Source organism: Capricornis sumatraensis, chromosome X (genome assembly GCF_032405125.1).
Source record: "Capricornis sumatraensis isolate serow.1 chromosome X, serow.2, whole genome shotgun sequence".
Taxonomy (NCBI): Eukaryota; Metazoa; Chordata; class Mammalia; order Artiodactyla; family Bovidae; genus Capricornis; species Capricornis sumatraensis.
In genome coordinates this window covers 74,958,127-74,978,800 of record NC_091092.1, presented here as the reverse complement: position 1 = coordinate 74,978,800, position 20,674 = coordinate 74,958,127, and the positions used below count along the sequence as shown (strand labels likewise).

At 40.0% G+C, this 20,674-nt stretch overlaps 1 protein-coding gene across 1 annotated transcript in view; it reads right to left on the bottom strand.

Moving 5' to 3' along the window:
• ZDHHC15 (zinc finger DHHC-type palmitoyltransferase 15) overlaps positions 1–18,388 on the bottom strand; it is a 100,914-nt gene extending 82,526 nt beyond the window's left edge. The window contains exon 1 of the mRNA XM_068963194.1: positions 18,253–18,388. Coding sequence (XP_068819295.1) covers positions 18,253–18,388 — 136 coding nt within the window. The remainder of the gene's footprint in view (positions 1–18,252) is intronic.
• Between the last annotated feature and the right edge of the window lie 2,286 nt (positions 18,389–20,674).

Here is a 20,674-nt window from a genome sequence, read left to right as displayed (position 1 = left end):
CTTTTGATTTTTAGTTTTTTTATCTTTTGTTTTTAATTTTGTATCTTTGAAAGTCTGTTAATAATTTTTAATATCTATTTTCATTTGGGGTTTGATTATTGGCTTGATTGTTCTATTTTTTGATTCTTCTTTTTAACTTTTCTTTCTCCTTTATCTTTCTTTCCTTCTCTATATAACTGTGCGAATCCCTCTGGGTGATCTTGGCTTTTGAGAGTTATTTCACCATTATTCTAGTGGTTTTTTGTCTTCTGTGCTGTGCGGCCTGTGAAATCTTGATGCTACAGTCAAGGTTCAGGCCTGAACCCCAGAGGCGGGAGACTCAACTTCAAAACTGTGGACCACCAGAAACTACTAACTCCATGGAAGATTAATAGGTGAAAGCCCTCCCAAAGCCCTCCATCTCAACACTAAGGCCAAGCCCCACCAAAAAGCCAGGAAGATCCAGTGCCAAATGCCACATGCCAGTCCTTCAGCTACATAGGTGCACAACCTGCACATTAGTAGATAGGCTGACCAAAGCCATAACAAACACATCAGTTTAGTTCAGTTGCTCAGTTGTGTCCGACTCTTTGCAACCCCATGGACTGCAGCCCACCAAGGCTCCCTGTCCATCACCAAACACATAGATACCCCAAAACTCACTACTGGACCTGGTACTACTCTTCAGAGAGACAAGGTCTGGCTCCATCCAGCAGAACACAGGCACAAATCCCCCCAACCAGGAAACCGTCACAAGGCACAGGTCCATCCCCACCCAGGGGAGGCAGAATCCACAATTAAGAACTACAACCTTCCAGCTTGAAGAAAGGAGACTCCAAACCCAGTAAATTTACAAAAAATGAAAAGACAGAGAAATATCCAGCAGAAGGAACATGGTAAAAACCTACAAGATGGAACAAATGAAGATGAAATAGGCAATATACCTGAAAAAGAATTCAGAGTAATGATAATAAAGATGATTCAAAATCTTGAAAACAAAATGGAGCTATGGATAAATAGACTATAAGCATGGATTGAGAAGCTGTAAGAAATATTCATCAAAGACATTGAAGAATTAAAGAATATACAATCAACAATGAACAGTGCAATAACTAAGATTAAAAGTACACTGGAAGGAAGCAACTGAGTAGAGGAACTGAGGCAGAAAAATGGATAAGTAAGCTGGAAGAGAGAATGACTGAAATAACTGAAACAGAACATGAATATGAAAATTTGAATAATGAAAAAAGAATAAAAAGTAATGAGGACAGTCTCAGAGACCTATGGGACAACATTAAATATAACATTCAAATCATAGGGTTCCTAGAAGAAGACAAAATAAAGTCCCTGAGAAAATATTTGAGGAGATTATAGTTGAAAATTTCCTTAAAATGTGAAAAGAAATAGCCACCCAAGTCCAGGAAGCCAAGAGCCTCCCCAAAAGGATAAACTCACAGAGAAACACAACAGATATTAATCAAACCAACAAAAATCAAACAGAAAGAACAAATATTAAAAGTAGCAAGGTAAAAGCAACAAATAACATACAAGGAGATACCTAGAAGGCAAATAGCAAATCTTTCAACAGAAACTCTACAGACCAGAAGGGAATGGTAGGACATACTTAAAGTAATGAAAGGGAAAAGTTACAACCAAGATTACTCTATCCAGCAGGGATCTCATTCAGATTTGAAGGTGAAATCAAAAGTTTTACAGACAAGCAAAAGTGAACTGAATTCAGCACCACCAAACCAGCTCCTCAACAAACGCTGAAGGAACTTCTCTAGACAGGAAACATAAAAAGGAAAGGCCTACAAAAACAAACCCAAAACAGTAAAGTAAATGGTAACAGGATCATATATACCAAAATTTACCTTAAACGTAAATGGGATAAATGCTCCAACCAAAAGATACAGATTGAATGAATGGATACAAAAAGAAGACCCCCCACCCCATACATACTGTCTACAAGAAACCCACCTCAGACCTAGGAATAAATGCAGATTGAAAGTGAGAGCCTGGAAAAAGAAATTGCTACAAGTAGAAATCAAAAGAAAGCAGGAGTAGCAATACTAAATAGACTAAATAGACTTTAAAATAAAGATATTTGTAAGGCACAAAGAAGGGACACTACATAATGATCAAGGGATCAGTTCAAGAAGATATAACAACTATAAATATTTGTACTGCCTCCTGTGAAACCTGCATGCAGGTCAAGAAGCAACATTCACAACTGGACATGGAACAACAGACTGGCTCCAAATTCAGAAAGGAGTATGTCAAGGCTGTATATTGTCATCCTGCTTATTTAACTTATATGCAGGGTACATCAAGTGAAATGTCAGGCTGGATGAGGCATAAGCTGGAATCAAGATTGCCAGGAGAAATATCAACAACCTCAGACATGCAGATTACACTACCCTTATGGCAGAAAGTGAAGAGAACTAAAGAGCCTCTTGATGAAGGTGAAAGAGGAGAGTAAAAAAGCTGGCTTAAAACTCAACATTCAGAAAACTAAGATCATGGCATCCAGTCCTATCACTTCATGGCAAATTTGCTGTAGTCCATGGTGTCACAAAGAGCGACCAAATTAAAAACCCAAAACAGGAGCACCTCAATACATAAGGCAAATACTAATATCTATTAAAGGAGATACTGACAGTAACACAATAATATTTCAGGACTTTAATACCTCACCCACACCAATGGACAGATCATCCAGACAAAAAATTAATAAGGAAACATAGGCTTTAAATGATACATTGGACCACTTGGACCTAACTGATACCTACATGGCATTTCATCTGAAAACAGTGGACTTCACTTTTTTCTCAAGTGCATATGGAATATTCTCCAGGATAGATTATATCTTGGGCCAAAAACCAAGCCTTCTTAAATTTTTAAAAATTGAAATTACTTCAGGTATCTTCTCTGACCACAGCACTGTAAGATTAGATATCAACTACTGAGAAAATGACTATAGAAACACAAACACATGGAGGCTAAACAACAAGCTTCTGAAAAACCAACAGATCACTGAAGAAAATATCCCTAGAAACAAATGACAACGAAAACATGACAATTCAAGACCAATGGAATGTAGTAAATCAATGCTAAGCTGGAAGCTTATAGCAATGCAAGCCTACCTCGAGAAACAAGAGAGGCATAAAAAAAAAAAAAACCTAACTTTACACCTAAAGCAACTACAAAAAGAAAAAAAAATCATCCCAAAGTTAGTAAGTGGAAAGAAATTATAAAAAATCTGAGAAAAAAATAAATGAAAAAGAAATAAAGGAGATAATAGCAAAGATCAATAAAACTAAAAGCTGGTTTTTCAAGAAGATAAACAAAACTGACAAACCATTAGCTAAGACTAATCATGAAAAAAGGGAGAAGACTTAAACCAATAAAATTAGAAATGACAAAGGAGAAGTTACAATGGACAACACAGATACACAAAGGATTATAAGACACTACTATGAACAGTTATAAGTCAATAAAATGGACAACCTGGAATAAATGGACAATTTCCTAGAAAACTTTAACCTTATAAACCTGAGCCAGGAAGAAATAGAAAATATAACCAGACCAATCACAAACACAGAAGTGAAACTGTAATAAAACATCTTTGAACAAACAAAAACCAAGTACCAAATTGCTTCACAGGTGAATTCTACCAAAAGCTTATAGGAGAGCTAACACCTACTTTGCTCAAATTCTTCCAGCAAACTACAGAGGAAGGAAAACACCCAAATTCATTATATGAGGCCACCATTACCCTAATACAAAAACCAGACAAAGATACAACAAAAAAGAAAATTACACATCAGTATCACTGATGATGTGACTCCTCCTTTGCCCTTGGATGTGGGGTATGGTTTATAGCTGGGATCCAACATTCTCCTGTCGATCGTTGTTCAGCAGCTAGTTGCACTTTTGGAGTTTTCACAGGAGAAGCTGAACACATGTCCTTCTACTCTACCATCTTAACATCTTTATGACAAACTTCTTCAGTGTCCTTCCCTTGAGAACTCTGTGAACATACTATATGAACAGTATGAAAAGGCAAAAAAGTATGACACTGAAAGATGAACTCCCAGGTCAGTAAGTACCCAATATGCTACTCGAGAAGAGTGAAGAAATAGCTCCAGGAGGAATGAAGAGGCTGAGCCAAAGTGGTAACAATGCCCAGGTGTGGATGTGTCTGGTGGTGAAAGTAACGTCTGATGTTGTAAGAACAATATTGCATAGGAATCTGGAATGTTAGGTCCATGAAACAAAGTAAGTTGGAAGTGGTCAAACAGGAGATGGGAAGAGTGAACATCGACATTTTAGGAATCAGTGAACTAAAATGGACTAGAATGAGCAAATTTAATTCATGACCATTATACCTACTACTGTGGGGAAAGAATGCCTTAGAAAAAATGGAGTAGCTCTCATAGTAAACAGGAGTCCAAAATGCATAACTTGGGTGCAATATCAAAAACAGCAGAATGATCTCAGTTCGTTTCCAAGGCAAACCATTCAATATCAGAGTAATCCAAGTCTATGCCCCAACCACTAATGCCAAAGGAGCTGAAGTTGAATGGTTATATGAAGACCTACAAGACCTTCTAGAATTAACACCCAAAAAGACTGTCGTTTTCATCATAGGGGACTGGAATGCAAAAGTAGGAAGTCAAGAGATAACTGGAGTAACAGGCAACTTTGGCCTTTGAATACAAAATGAAGGAAGGAAAAGACTAATAGAGTTTTGCCAAAAGAATACACTGGTCATAGCAAACACCCTCTTCCAACAACACAAGAGAAGACTCTACACATGGGCATCATCAGATGGTCAATACCCAAATCAGACTGATTATATTCTTTGCAGCCTGAGATGGAGTAGTTTGATACAGTCAGCAAAAACAAGATTGAGAGCTGACTGTGACTCAGATCATGAACTTCTTATTGCAAAATTCAGACTTGAATTGAAAAAACTAGGGAAAACCACTAGGCCATTCACGTATCACCTAAATCAAATTCTTTATGATATACAGTAAAGAGGACTTCCCAATAGCTCTGATGGTAAAGAATCTGCCTGCAATTCAGGAGATCCAGGTTTGATCCCTGGGTCAGGAAGATCACCTGGAGAAGGAAACAGCAACCCACTCCAGTATTATTGCCTGGAGAATCCCATGGACAGAGGAGGCTAGAGGGCTACAGTCCATGGGGTTGCAAAGAGTAGGACATAAATAAGTGACTAAAACACACACACATACAATAAAGGGACAGCTAGATTCAAGGAACAAGAACTGATAGAGTTTCTGAAGAAATATGGACGGAGGGTCAACACACTGTACAGGAGACAGTAATCAAAACCATTTCCAAGAAAAGAAATGCAAAAAGGCAAAATGGTTTTCTGAGGAGGCCTTACAAATAGCTGAGAAAAGAAGTGAAAGGCAAAGGAGATAAGGAAAGATATACCCATCTGAATGAAGAGTTCCAAAGAACAGCAGGGAGAGATGAGAAGGCCTTTCTAAGTGAAAAATGCAAAGAAATAGACGAAAACAATAGAATGGGAAAGACTAGAGACCACTTCAAGAAAATTAGAGACACCAAGGGAACATTTCATGCATAGCAGGTGGAGGTGATGGAATTCCAGTTGAGCTGTTTCAAATCCTGAAAGACGATGCTGTGAACCTGCTGCACTCAATATGCCAGCAAACTTGGAAAACTCAGCAGTGGCCACAGGACTGGAAAAGGTCAGTTTTCATTCCAATCCCGAAGAAAGGCAATGCCAAAGAATGCTCTAACTACCACACAATTGCACTCATCTCACATGCTTGTAAAGTAATGCTCAAAATTCTTCAAGCCAGGCTTCAGCAATATGTGAACCGTGAACTTCCTGATGTTCAAGCTGGTTTTAGAAAAGGCAGAGGAACCAGAGATCAAATTGCCAACATCCGCTGGATCATGGAAAAAGCAAGAGAGTTCCAGAAAAACATCTATTTCTGCTTTATTGACTATGCCAAAGCCTCTGACTGTGTGGATCACAATAAGCTGTGGAAAATTCTGAAAAAGATGGGAATACCAGACCACCTAACCTGTCTCTTGAGAAATCTGTATGCAGGTCAGGAAGCAACAGTTAGAACTGGACATGGAACAACAGACTGGTTCCAAATAGGAAAAGGAGTACGGCAAGGCTGTATATTTTCACCCGGCTTATTTCACTTATATGCAGAGTACATCACGAGAAACGCTGGACTGGAAGAAACACAAGCTGGAATCAAATATCAAATATCAAATATCAAATATTTGCCGGGACAAATATCAATCACCTCAGATATGCAGATAACACCACCCTTATGGCAGAAAGTGAATAGGAGCTAAAAAGCCTCTTGATGAAAGTGAAAGAGGAGAGCAAAAAGTTGGCTTAAAACTCAACATTCAGAAAATGAAGATCATGGCATCCGGTCCCATCACTTCATGAGAAATAGATGGGGAAAAAGTAGAAAAAGTGTCAGACTTTATTTTTTTGGGCTCCAAAATCACTGCAGATGATGACTACAGCCATGAAATTAAAAGACGCTTACACCTTGGAAGAAAAGTTATGACCAACCTAGATAGTATATTCAAAAGCAGAGACATTACTTTGCCAACTAAGGTCCATCTAGTCAAGGCTATGGTTTTTCCAGTAGTCATGTATGGATGTGAGAGTTGGACCGTGAAGAAGGCTCAGTGCCGAAGAATTGATACTTTTGAACTGTGGTGTTGGAGAAGACTCTTGAGAGTCCCTTGGACTGCAAGGAGATCCAACCAGTCCATTCTGAAGGAGATCAACCCTGGGATTTCTTTGGAGGGAATGATGCTAAAGCTGAAGCTCCAGTACTTTGGCCACCTCATGCGAAGAGTTGACTCATTGGAAAAGACCCTGATGCTGGGAGGGATTGGGGGCAGGAGGAGAAGGGGACGACCGAGGATGAGATGGCTGGATGGCATCACGGACTCGATGGACGTGAGTCTGAGTGAACTCTGGGAGTTGGTGATGGACAGGGAGGCCTGGGGTGCTGCGATTCATGGGGTCGCAAAGAGTCAGACACGACTGAGTGACTGAACTGAACTGAACTGAAGGGAACATTTCATGCAAAGATGGGCACAATAAAGGACGCAAGTGGTATGGACCTAACAGAAGCAGAAGATAATAAGAAGACGTGGCAAGAATACAAAGAAAAAAGTGAAAGTCGCTAAGTCGTGTCCGACTCTTTGTGATCCCATGAATTAGACAGTCCATGGAATTCTCCAGGCCAGAAACTCTAGTGGGTAGCCTTTCCCTTCTCCAGGGTATCTTCCCAATCCAGGGATCGAACCCAGGTCTCCAGAATTTCAGGCAGATTCTTTACTGGCTGATCCACATGAGAACCCCAAAGAATAAAAAGAAGAACTATACAAAAAAGATGTTAATGACCCATATAAAAATGATGATGTGATCACTCACCAATAGCCAGACATCCTAGAGTGTGAAGTCAAGTGGGCTTTAGGAAGTATCACTATGATGAAAGCTAGTGGAGGTGATGGAATTCCAGCTGAGCTATTTCAAATTCTAAAAGATGATGCTGTTAAAGTGCTGCACTCATTGCACTCAATATACTAACAAAATTGGAAAACTCAGCAGTGGGCCAGAACTGGAAAAGATCAGTTTTCATTCCAATCTCAAAGAAAAGCAATGCCAAAGAATGTTCAAACTACCACACAGTTGCACTCATTTCACACGCTAGCAAGGTAATGCTCAAAATTCTCAAAGTTAGGCTTCAATAGTATGTGAACCAAGAACTTCCAGATGTTCAAGTGGGATTTAGGAAACGGTAGAGGAACCAGAGATCACATTGCCAATATTCGTTGGATCGCAGAAAAAGAAAGAGAATTCCAGAAAAACATCTACTTCTACTTCATTGACAATGCTAAAGACTCTGATCAAAATAAACTGTGGAAAATTCTTAAAGAAATGGGAATACCAGAGCATCTTACCTACCTCCTGAAAAACCTGTATTTTTGCAAGTCAAGAAGCAACAGAACCAAACATAGCACAAAGGACTGGTTCCAAATTTGGAAATGAGTACATCAAGGCTGTATATTGTCACCCTGCTTATTTAACTTATATGCAGAGTACATCATGTGAAATGCCAGGCTGGATGAAGAACAAGTTGGAATCAGGACTGCTAGGAGAAATATCAATAACCTCAGATATAAGGAGGACACTGCCTTTATGGCAGAAAGTGAAGAGGAACTAAAGAGCCTCTTGATGAAAGTGAAAGAGGAAAGCAAAAAAGCTGGCTTAAAATTCAACATGAAAAAAAATGAAGATCATGGCATCCAATCCCATCACTTCATGGCAAATAAAGGGGAAACAATGGAAACAGTTATAGACTTTGTTTTCTTGAGTTCCAAAATCAGTGCAGATGTTGACAGCAGCCATGAAATTAAAAGACTTTTGCTCCATGGAAAAGCTATGACAAACATAAATAGCATATATAAGAAGAGACATTACTTGGTCAACTAAGGTCCATATATTTAAAGCTATGGTTTTTTCATTAGTCATGTATGGATCTGAGATTTGGACCATAAAGAAGGCTGAGTGCTGAAAAACTGATGTTTTTGAAGTATGGTGTTAGAGAAGACTCTTGAGAGTCCCTTGGACTGCAAGATCAAACCAATCAGTCCTGAATATTCATTGCAAGGACTGATGCTGAAGCTGAAGCTCCAGGACCTGGCCACCTGATGCAAAGATCTGACTCTTGGAGAAGACCCAGATGCTGGGAGAGATTGAAGGCAGGAGGAGAAGGGGATGACAGAGGATGTGATGGTTGGATGGCATCACCATCTCAATGGATATGAGTTTGAGCAAGCCCTGGGAGATGCTGAAGGACAGGGATGCCTGGCATGCTGCAGTCCATGGGGTCATAAACAGTCAGACATGACTGAGCAAAAACAATCACTGATGAATACAGACGTAAAAATCCTCAACAAAATCTTAGCAAATACAATCTAGTAACACATTAAAAAGATCATACATCATGATCAAATGGGCTTTATCCCAGGGGTGCAAGCATTCTTTATTATACACAAATAATCAGTGTGATATACCAGATTAACAAATTGAAAGATATGATCAACTCAATAGATGCAAAGGAAGCTTTTGACAAAATTCAACACCCATTTATGATTGGAAAAAAAAACTCTCCAGAAAGCAAGCATAGAAGGAACATATCGCAACATAATAAAGGCCATATATAAAAAACGCGCAGTAAACATTATTCACAATGGTGAAAAAAAGAAAGCATTTCCTCTAAAAACCAGGAACAAAATAAGGGAGCCCACTCTCACCACTATTATTGACCATGGTTTTGGAAGTCCTAGCCATGACAATCAGAAAAGAAAAGGAAATAAAAGGAATCAATGTTGCAAAAGAAGAAATAAAACTTTCACTATTTGCAGATTACATGATTCTTTACATAGAAACCCCTAAAGATGCCACCAGAAAATTACTAGTGCTAATCAATGAATATAGTAAAGTCACAAGATATAAAATTAATACACAGAAATCCTTTGCATTTGTATACACTAAAAAAGAAAAATCAGAAAGAGAAATTAAAGAAACAATCCCATTCACCATTGCAACAAAAACAAGAAAATACTTAGGAATAATTTTACCAAAATAGACAAAAGACCTGTATGCACAAAACTATAAGATATTGATGAAAGAAATTAAGGACAACAACAACAGATGGAGAGACATAACATGTTCTTTGATTGGAAGAATCAATATTATGAAAATGATTATATTATTTAAAGCAATCTATAGATTCAATGCATTTCCTATCAAACTACCAATGGTGTTCTTCACATATCTAGAATAAATAATTTCAAAATTTGCATGGAAACACAAAAAAACTTGAATAGTGAAAGCAATCTTGAGAAAGAAGAATGGAAATGGAGTAATCACCCTTCCTGACTTCAGACTATACTACAAAACTACAGTCATCAAGAGTATGGTACGAATACAAAAACAGAAATATAGACCAATGGAACAAGATAGAGAAACCAGAGATAAACCCATGTACTTATGGGTACCTTATTTTTAACAAAGGAGGTTAGAATATTACAATGGTGCAAAAATAGTCTCTTTAATAAGTGGTGCTGGCAAAACTAGACAGCTACATGTAAAAGAATGAAATTAGAACACTTCCTAACACCGCACACAATGATAAACTCAAAATGGATTAAAGACCTAAATGTAAGACCAGAAACTATAAGACTCTAGAGGAAAACATAGACAGAACAAAATAAGACATAAATCACAGTAGGATCCTCTATGATTCACCCCCTAGAGTAATGGAAATAAAAATAAAAATAAACAAGTAGGACCTAATTAAACTTAAAAGCTTTTGCACAGGAAAAGAAACTATAAACAACATGAAAAGAAAATGTTCACAATCAGAGAAAATAATAGGAAATGAAACAACTGACAAAGGATTAATTTCCAAAATATACAAGCAGCTATACAAGTCAATAGAAGGAAAACAAACCACCGAATCAAAAGTGGGGAAAAGACCTAAACAGACATTTCTGCAAAGAAGACGTACAGGTGGCTAACAAACACATGAAAAGATACTCAACATTGTTAATTATTAGAGAAATGCAAATCAAAAATACACTGAGCTATCACCTCACATTGGTCAGAATGACCATAATCAAAATGTCTACAATCAATAAATGTTGGAGAGGATGTGGAAAAAAGGAAACCCTCTTGCACTGTTGGTGGGAATGTAAATTGATACAGCCACTATGGAAGACAGTATGGAGACTCCTTAAAAAAAACTAGGAATAAAACCACCATAAGACCCAGCAATCCCACTACTAGGCATATACCCTGAGGAAATCAAAATGGGAAAAGACACATGTACCCCAGTGTTCCTTGCAGCACTATTTAGAATAGCTAGAACATGGAAACAACCTAGAAGTCCATCGACAGATGAATGGATAAAGAAGTTCAAGTACTTACATACAATGGAATGTTACTCAGCCGTAAGAAGGAACGTATTTGAGTCAGTTCTTGAGGTGGATGAACCTAGAGCCTATTACACAGAGTGAAGTATGTCAGATAGAGAAAAACAAATGTCGTATACTAATGCATATATATGGAATCTAGAAAGAAGATACTGATGAAATTATTTGCAAGGCATCAATGGAGAACCAGACATAGACAACAGACTTACAGGCATGGTGGGGCAGGGGGTGGAAGGAGAGGGTGGGATGTACGGAGAGAGTAACATGGAAACTTACATTACCATATGTAAAATAGATAGCAAATGGGAATTTGCTGTATGACTCAGGAAACTCAAACCAGGGCTCTGCAACAGCCTAGGGGTGGGATGGGGAGGGAGATATGAGGCAAGTTCGAGACGGAGGGGACATATGTATACCTATGGCTGATTCATGCTGATGTTTGACAGAAACCAACACAATTCTGTACAGCAATTATCCTTCAATTAAAAAAATAAATTTAAAATAAAAAAGACAGTATGATACCAGCAGAAAAAAGAAATATAGACCAATGGAATAAGATAGAAAGCCTGAAAATAAGTTCACACAACTATGGTCACCTTATCTTTGACAAAGGAGGCAAAATATAAAATGGAGAAGTCTCTTCAATTAGTGGTTTTGGGAAAATCGGTCAACTATGTGTAAAAGAATTAAAATAGAACTTCCATATGACCCAGCAATCCCACTGCTGGGCATACACACTGAGGAAACCAGAATTGAAAGAGACACATGTACCCCAATGTTCATCACAGCACTGTTTATAATAGCCAAGACATGGAAGCAACCTAGATGTCCATCAGCAGATGAATGGATAAGAAAGCTGTGTTACATATACACAATGCAATATTACTCAGCCATTAAAAAGAATACATTTGAATCAGTTCTAATGAGGTGGATGAAACTGGAGCCTATTATACAGAGTGAAGTAAGCCAGAAAGTAAAACACCAAAGGAACCAGAGATCAAATGGCAACCCACTCCAGTGTTCTTGCCTGGAGAATCACAGGGACGGGAGCCTGGTGGGCTGCCATCTCTGAGATCGCACAGAGTCAGACCCGACTGAAGCAACTTAGCAGCAGCAGCAGCAAGGCTGTATATTGTCACCCTGATTATTTAACTTCTATGCAGAGTACATCACGAGAAACACTGGGCTGGAAGAAGCACAAGCTGGAATCAAGAATGCCAGGAGAAATATCAATAACCTCAGATATGCAGATGACACCAATCTTATGGCAGAAAGTGAAGAGGACCTAAAAAGCCTCTTGATGAAAGTGAAAGAGGAGAGCAAAAAGTTGGCTTAAAGCTCAACATTCAGAAAACGAAGATCATGGCCTCTGGTCCCATCACTTCATGGGAAATAGATGGGGAAACAATGGAAACAGTGTCAGACTTTATTTTTGGGGGCTCCAAAATCACTGCAGATGGTGATTGCAGCCATGAAATCAAAAGATGCTTACTCCTTGGAAGAAAAGTTATGACCAACCTAGATAGCATATTCAAAAGCAGAGACATTACTTTGCCAACAGAGGTCTATCTAGTCAAGGCTATGGTTTTTCCAGTGGTCATGTACGGATGTGAGAGTTGGACTGTGAAGAAAGCTGAGTGCCGAAGAATTGATGCTTTTGAACTGTGGTGTTGGAGAAGACTCTTGAGAGTCCCTTGGACTGCAAGGAGATCCAACCAGTACATCAGTACAACCAGTAGATCAGTTCTGGGTGTTCATTGGAAGGACTGATGCTGACACTGAAACTCCAATACTTAGGCCACCTCATCAGAAGAAATGACTCATTGGAAAAGACCCTGATGCTGGGAGGGAGTGGGGGCTGGAGGAGAAGGGGACGACAGAGGATGAGATGACTGGATGGCATCACCGACTCGATGGACATGAGTTTGAGTGAACTCCGGGAGTTGGTGATGGACAGGGAGGCCTGGAGTGCTGTGATTCATGGGGTCGTGAAGAGTCGGACATGACTGAGTGACTGAACTGAACTGATACATGGAATTTAGAAAGATGGTAATGATAACCCTATATGCGACACAGCAAAAGAGACACAGTTGTATAGAACAGTCTTTTGGACTCTGTGAGAGAAGGCGACGGTGGAATGATTTGAGAAAATAGAACTGAAACGTGTATATTATCATATGTGAAACATATCATATAGTGAATCAGTCCAGGTTTGATGCATGAGACAGGGTGCTCAGGGCTGGTGCACTGGGATGACCCAGAGGGATGTGATGGGGATGGAGGTGGGAGGGGGGTTCAGGATGGGGAACACAGGTACACCCATGGCTGATTCATGTCAATGTATGGCAAATCCACTACAATACTGTAAAGTAATTAGCCTCCAATTAAAATAAATAAATTTAAAAAAATAAAATGCCAAAAAAAAAAAAAAAAGAAATTTGGAGGACTCACACTCTTGACATCAAAATTTAAAACAAAGATATGGTCATCAAAGCAAGTGTGGTACTGGCAGAGGAACTGACAAACAAATCAGTGGGACAGAATTAAGAGTACAGAAATAAATCCATACCTCTATGATCAACTGGTTTTTGACAATCATTTCAAGGCTATTCAATGGCATAAGAATAGTCTCTTCTATAAATGATGCTGGGACATCTTCATAGCCACATGCAAAAGAATTAATCTGGATTCCTCCCTCACTCCATGTACAAAAATTAACTCAAAATGGACCAAAGATCTAATCATATTTAACAAAAGGTAAAAATTATAAAAATCTTTTAGAAGAAAATACAGGGGTAAATCTCTATGGCCTTGCATTTAGCAATGGGTGCTTCTATATATGATACCAAAAAGCAGGCAACAAGTAAAAATATAGGTAAGTTGAACTTTATCAAAATTAAAGATTTTATGTATCAAATGACAGGCTTCCCAGGTAGCTCAGTGGTAAAGAATCCACCTGCCAATGTAGGAGACGCTGGAGATGTGGGTTTGATCCCTGGGTCAGGAAGATCCCCTGGAGGAGGAAATGGCAACCCACTCCAGTATTCTTGCTGGGACAATGCCACGGACAGAGGAGCCTGGTGGGCTTCAGTCCATGAGGTCGCAGAGTCAGATACGACTGAGCAACTGAGCAGATATCAAATTATACTATCAAAGAAGTGAAAAGATAACACACGGAATGGGAGAAAGTATCTGCAAATCATCTATCTGATAAGGGTTGAATATTCAAAATACATAAGGAACTCTTATAATTCAAAAACAAAAAGATAAATAACCCAGTTAAAAATGTGCAAAGGACTTAAATAGATATTTCTTTAAAGAAGATATACAAATGGCCAACAAATACATGAAAAGATAATCTATTTCATTAGTCATCAGGGATATGCAAATCAAAATCACAATAAGATACTACTTCATAGCCACTCTGATGGCTATAATTTTAAAAGGAAAATAAGTTTTGGTGAGGATGTGGAATATTACTCAGCCATAAATAAGAATGAATTTGAGTCAGTCCTAGTAAGGTGGATGAATCTAGATCCTGCTATACAGAGTGAAGTCTGAAACAGAAAAATAAGTATCATATATTAAAGCATATATATGGAATCTAGAAAAATGGTATTGATGAACCTACTTGCAGGGAAGGAATGGAGATGCAGACATAGAGAACGGACTTGTGGACACATTAGTGGAAAGAGAGAGTGGGAAGAATGGAGAAAGTAGCACTGATATACATATACTATAATGTGTAAAATAGATAGCTAGTGGGAAGTTTCTATATGACACAGGGAGCCCAGCCTGGTGCTCTGTAGTGATCTAGAGGGGTAGGATGGGGTAAGGAAGGGAGACTCAAGAGGGAGATGATATATGTATAATTATGGCTGATTTGCATTTTTGTACAGCAGAAACCATCACAACATTGTAAAGCAATTTTCCTCCAATTAAAAATTAAATTAAAAAAATAAAAGACTTATTAAAGGGGGGGGGATGACAGGATGGATTGGTGGAGCCAGAATTGGAAATAAAAGCTATCTTACCTTCCTAGTTTTTAAATAATGGTATCTGATGCAAAATGTTAAGGAAAGCACTGTGCAGGCCAAATGAAACACATCTGTAAGCTACATGTGGCCTGTGAGTCACAAGTTTAGACCTCTGTATTGGTTGAAAATAGATGGAGTTAAGTAAGATACTGTGGAGGTTAAAGCATGGACTGAGGAGCTATACTTTCTGGGTTGCCACCCAAGCTTGGACATTTAGTAGCTCCATGCTTTAGACAAGTTTAACAATGTCTTTGTGCCTCAGTTTTATTATCTTCAAAATGGTTATAATGATAATGTGTGCCTCATAAGGTTGTTATAAGGATTAAGTTTGTGTGTCTGTGTATGTTTGTGTGTGTGTAGTAGCTTAAAACAGTGCCTAGAATGTAGTAAATGCCCTGCAAATATGTTAAATAAACAAAATAAATAAGCTTCTTTTCAGCTTTTAATATTATATAACTTAATAAGAACTTGTAGAAAGCTAATTATTAATTTGGTCTCTATATCATTTTGCACATCTGCACAATGGTAATTACTATCTGCAGATAATAATGATATCTGCTTTGTATGCTTAGTGTTAGTATTAAATAAGTTAATATATTAAAATGTTCATATATCTACAGTACTTAGAACATTGCCTGGCACAGATCAAGCACTATGTAAGTGTTAGCCATTATTAATTTTTAAAATAATTGCTTGGCAAAGCTCATGTAGGTCAGTACTGAAAAACTCCAAAATATGTCTGATATATTTACAATATGGCATTGATCCTAGGAGCAACAATAACAGAGCTGAACTTTTAACCCTTCAATTAATCATTCAAAAGAGCAAAGTGGTGAGCTCTGGAAATAGAAAAACTTCCCATTGTACAGCCCATTTAATGCACCTGCATATCAGAATGTGATAAAAAAGAAATACAGCCTAAATTTGTATCTATGAAGGCAACTAATTGAATTTGCAATAACCTTTCTGTATTTTCCTTAGTAAATCTAAGAAATGGACCAGGAAAATTCAAACTCTGATGCACAGAATCTATAAGAAACTTCTATAATATAGCTATCTTCTGTCTCCCTAGTTAATCCCAGTCTACCTGGAGTAGACTATTGCTTTGTCAAATACATAAGAAACAGAAATTATAAGTGGAGTCAGGTCCTAGGGTTAGAAAAAGCAGGACCTCAACCATAATTTTTAAGAGGAGAAGAATCTGATATAAAGAAATATAGGAGTCTTTGAAGGATTTGAAAGTGAGGGGATGTCCAAAGAGATAAATAGAGGAGCCCTAATGTGAGGGGACTGGAAATATACTGGGACCTCACTGAATGGATAGGGAACATTATAGGACACAATTTTAAGAATGTTAGAAGTGGGATTCTATACTGAAGTGACAAGATTAGTGGAACTTCTTTGAGAAGAGATGGGGATTTTTCAATGTGAGAGGCAAAGAGAGAACTCACCATGAGAAAAGCAGAGGTTCTTTTTGTGAGGAGACAGGATATACTATGAAGACTCCATTGTGAATTGATAACACTATAGGAGACTGGGGGTAATCCAAGTGGGATAGAGTCTTGGGATTTGCATCTGTAAATACTGTGGAATTCTGAGTTTGAGAGCATGAGATATACTGTGGGAACTATTTTATACACTGGAGGGGATGAAATGTTCCCTGGTGTTATAAGACTGGGTATAAGAGGAGACCCTAGATTTATAAAAGTATGGTCTAATGAGAAGGGACAAGAAATGAGCCTCCCATTGTAAGGATAGGAAATATTAGAAACCCCTGAAGGATAGTATGGTGTTTCCCTATTTTGAGAAGACAAGGGACAAGTGTAATCCTAGAAGAAAGAAAGTGAAAATAATAAGAAACCCCAGAGGAAGAGGATAGCAAAATGTGGGGCTAACAGTGGAAGAGGACTGCAGGAGGTGGGGAGTATATTTCAGAAAAGATAGCAAGAGGAGATCATCATTAGAAAACTAATGGCCTTGGAAGGTGTATAGGGGATATTGTAGGAACCCTTGAAATTGAAAATGTTAGTCGCTCAGTTGTGTCTGACTTTTTGCAACCCCACGGACTGTAGCCCACCAGGCTCCTCTGTACATGGGATCCTCCAGGCAAATATATTGGAGTGGGTAGCTATTCCCTTCTCCAGGGGATCTTTCCCACCCAGGGATCGAACACTAGTCTCCTGCATTGCAGGCATATTCTTTACTGTCTGAGCCACCAGGGAAGCCCTTGTGGGAGGGTAAACAGGATACCCTAGTGTGAGAAGACAGTGGACAAAGCAGAACCATAGTGTGATAAAAAGCGGGATGACTAGTATGAGGTGTCAGAAAATAATGTGGGGCCATGAATGGGAAGGAGTGAATGTACCTCAAAGCAGGCAGGCAGGAGACTAAGGGGAGCTCCAGTGTGACAAAATCAGGGCTTCTTGTATGAGTAGAAAGGGTGGGATGTATTGTAGGATTCCCATTCCATTAGAGAAGATGAGAAAATGAAGAATGGAAGGGAAACTAATCGAACTTTTAGTTTAGCCCCACAGGGAAAGAGGAATGGAAGGTGCATTAGTTTGGGAAAAGGGGAGACTACAGTGGGATAGAACAAGGTGTACTGTGGGGTCCCAAGTGGCAGAAAATGCACTTCAGCTGGCTTGAGAGGATCACTGGAAAAGGAGGAATCCCAGTGTTAGATAAGGGAGAGCTAATAAGAGAGTACAGGAAATATTTGGGGGTTCCTAGTAGGAAGAAATTAGAAAATATGGGGCTCTTAGTTGGGTGAATTGGCGGGACTCATAGTGTAAGTGGCCAGTTTAAGTACACAGGGTACGTTGTTTACTCAACTCGGTAGGATGACAGCCCCTAGAACCAGAGCACAAGGCACAAGTGGTTGTCCTGTTTGAGAAAAGGGGATGCCAGTGGGGGGGGGGGGGGCGGGTGGGAAACGGAAATTCTTGTGGGTATGGCCAGGAAGTAATGTAAGAAACCCTGGCTAGGAGACGATAGCGACATGGTGGGACACTCGTGGGAGGGTGCAAGAAATACTATGGGAAGCCATAGGTTGGAGATCAAGAGATCTCCAGGGAGCTTAAGGAAAACCGCAGTGTGAAGGCTAAGAACACAGGGAACACCAGTGTGAAGGGTAGGGCAGACGGTTATGCTGAAGCATAATTTCCCCACCTTAGGTGCCAGCTCGACTTACCCAGGCAGAGTTCAAAGACGTAGGCATAGTAGGACCAGAGCACGACGAGGACGATAACGAGCACTGGCACCCAGGAAAGTACACGGCGGCAGCACCGTAGCCCCCCGGACAGAGCCATCTTCCAGCCCCGCCGCATCTTAGGCTCGAAGATCGACCGAGCAGGCCTGCTGGCGCTGGGTCGGAATTGCTGGGCAGCGGCTGAGAGGCGGGAAGACGCGCTGTGCGGCGCTCCACTGCCTAGCCTGGCGGGAACAATCTCCCCTAGTCGATACCACCTGTGGGGCTGCAGGCCAGAGTGCACCACACACAATAGGCATGAGTCACGGCGAGGAGGAACAGGCGGTGTTGGAGCGGAAGATGATCCGTCAGGCTGGCGAGGCTGGGCACGCTCAGAGGGAGTGGAGAGTGCAGTCCCTCCTCTTTCCTCGTCTCCCACCCCTTGCCACAGCACTTGATGCAGGGCTAGACCTCTGCAAAACTCTTAAGCAGAAGAAATTTAGGTCCGCCCATCTGCTCTTACTGCACTGCGTTCCCCTCATCTCATCTCCGCTCAGATCTCTTTCTGTTTCTTTGTCCCCTCCCTCCCAACGCCACACACACACACGCACGCACACACACACACATTATTGTCTAACACACACGAGCACAAAGACACGCAGTGTGAAAGATACGAACGGTAGCATCTAATGACTTAAAGATCATCCAGCCCCATACTCCCACTGCTGATTGAACGATATGCTTAACACGTAGCGCCGCAGTTGCTGCTTGGGTAAGTCCATTGACAGGAAGCTCCCTCCTTTCTCTAGTTCCCTTCCCCCTGAGTGAACTTACTCCATTTATTTTAAGAATAAATAAACATATTGGTACAGAAAAAAATGGGAGAGATATCAATTTTGTGAGAGGTGAGAGAAAACTACAAGGTAGTGATATTTAAGCTGAGCTTCAGTAATAAATAAGAGTTTGCCTAACAAAAGGGAGGGGAAGGACTTTTCAGACAGAGGAAACAGCATTTGCAAAGGTAGAGAGTACCGGGTTTCCCTGGTAGCTGGATCTTAAAGCCTCTGCCTGCAGTGGGGGAGACACGGGTTCCATCCCTGGGTTGGGAAGATCACCTGGAGAAGAAAATGGCAACCTAATCCAGTATTCTTGCCTGGAGAATTCCATGGACAGAGGAGCCTGGGAGGCCACAGTCCATGGGGTCACAAAGAGTTGAACAGGACTGGGTGATTAACACTAGACACTGGACCCTGGAGAGTAATGAAAATACAAAAGTGTTCAAGGAACAGTCAGCACAGCTTGAGGAGAGAGTATGTGAAGAGGAGAGGGCAGGAATGAGACTGGGACTACAAGTTGTGAGTAGAGTACACCCTGCCAGGGTATGTGGACATAATCCTGTAAAGCAGATTATGAACAACCATTAAAGGACAATGAATTGAACAATCATTAAAAGTTTTGGGACAATGAAAATTACATTATCAAAGCTGTATTTTTGTAAAAGAACTGGCAGGATTTTGTAGAGGGGAACAGCCTGGAAATATACATCAATTAAAAGGCAGTTATTTCAACAAGTGTTTCCAGAGTGGTTGCTTTGTGTTAGGTTGCTGCTACCGCTAAGTCGCTTCAGTCCTGTCCGACTCTATGCGACCCCATAGACGGCAGCCCAGCAGGCTCCCCCGTCCCTGGGATTCTCCAAGCAAGAGCACTGGAGTGGGTTGCCATTTCCTTCTCCAATGCATGAAAGTGAAAAGTGAAAGTGAAGTCGCTCAGTAGTGTCTGACTCTTCGCGTCCCCATGGACTGCAGCCTACCAGGCTCCTCCGTCCATGGGATTTTCCAGGCAAGAGTACTGGAGTGGGGTCATAAAAAGAATGACAAAAGGGGGCCTGTCTCCAAGAAGCTCATGTTCTCATCAGAGCAATAGATGTTCAATGACATAAGTACAATAACAGAAGTATAGCAAGCTTTTGTACATTTATAGATTTGATAAATTTGATAAATACCTGCTGTTCAAAGATTCCCAAGTAACTCAATGGTATAGAACCCACCTGCCAATGCAGGAGGCATAGGAGACCCGGGTTCCATCCCTGGGTTGGGAAGATCCCCTAGAGGAAGAAATGGCAACCCAATCCAGTTTTCTTGCCTGAAAAATCCCATGAACAGAGGAACCTGGCTGACTGCAGTCCATGGGCTCACGAAGAGTTGGACACAACTGAGCACCCAGGCAGGTTCAAAGATTTATGAAGATCTGTGACCTGAAGAAATTTGTAATTTTGCTAAGACTCATGTTGCTCTCTATTCTTATTCATAGTTACATATGCAGTAAATTTCCTGAACTGATAAGAACTTTGTTGTTTCTTTTCAGATTGTCACATTCATGGTTGATACTACTAAATAAATGATGTAATTAAATACAGCTCATATCA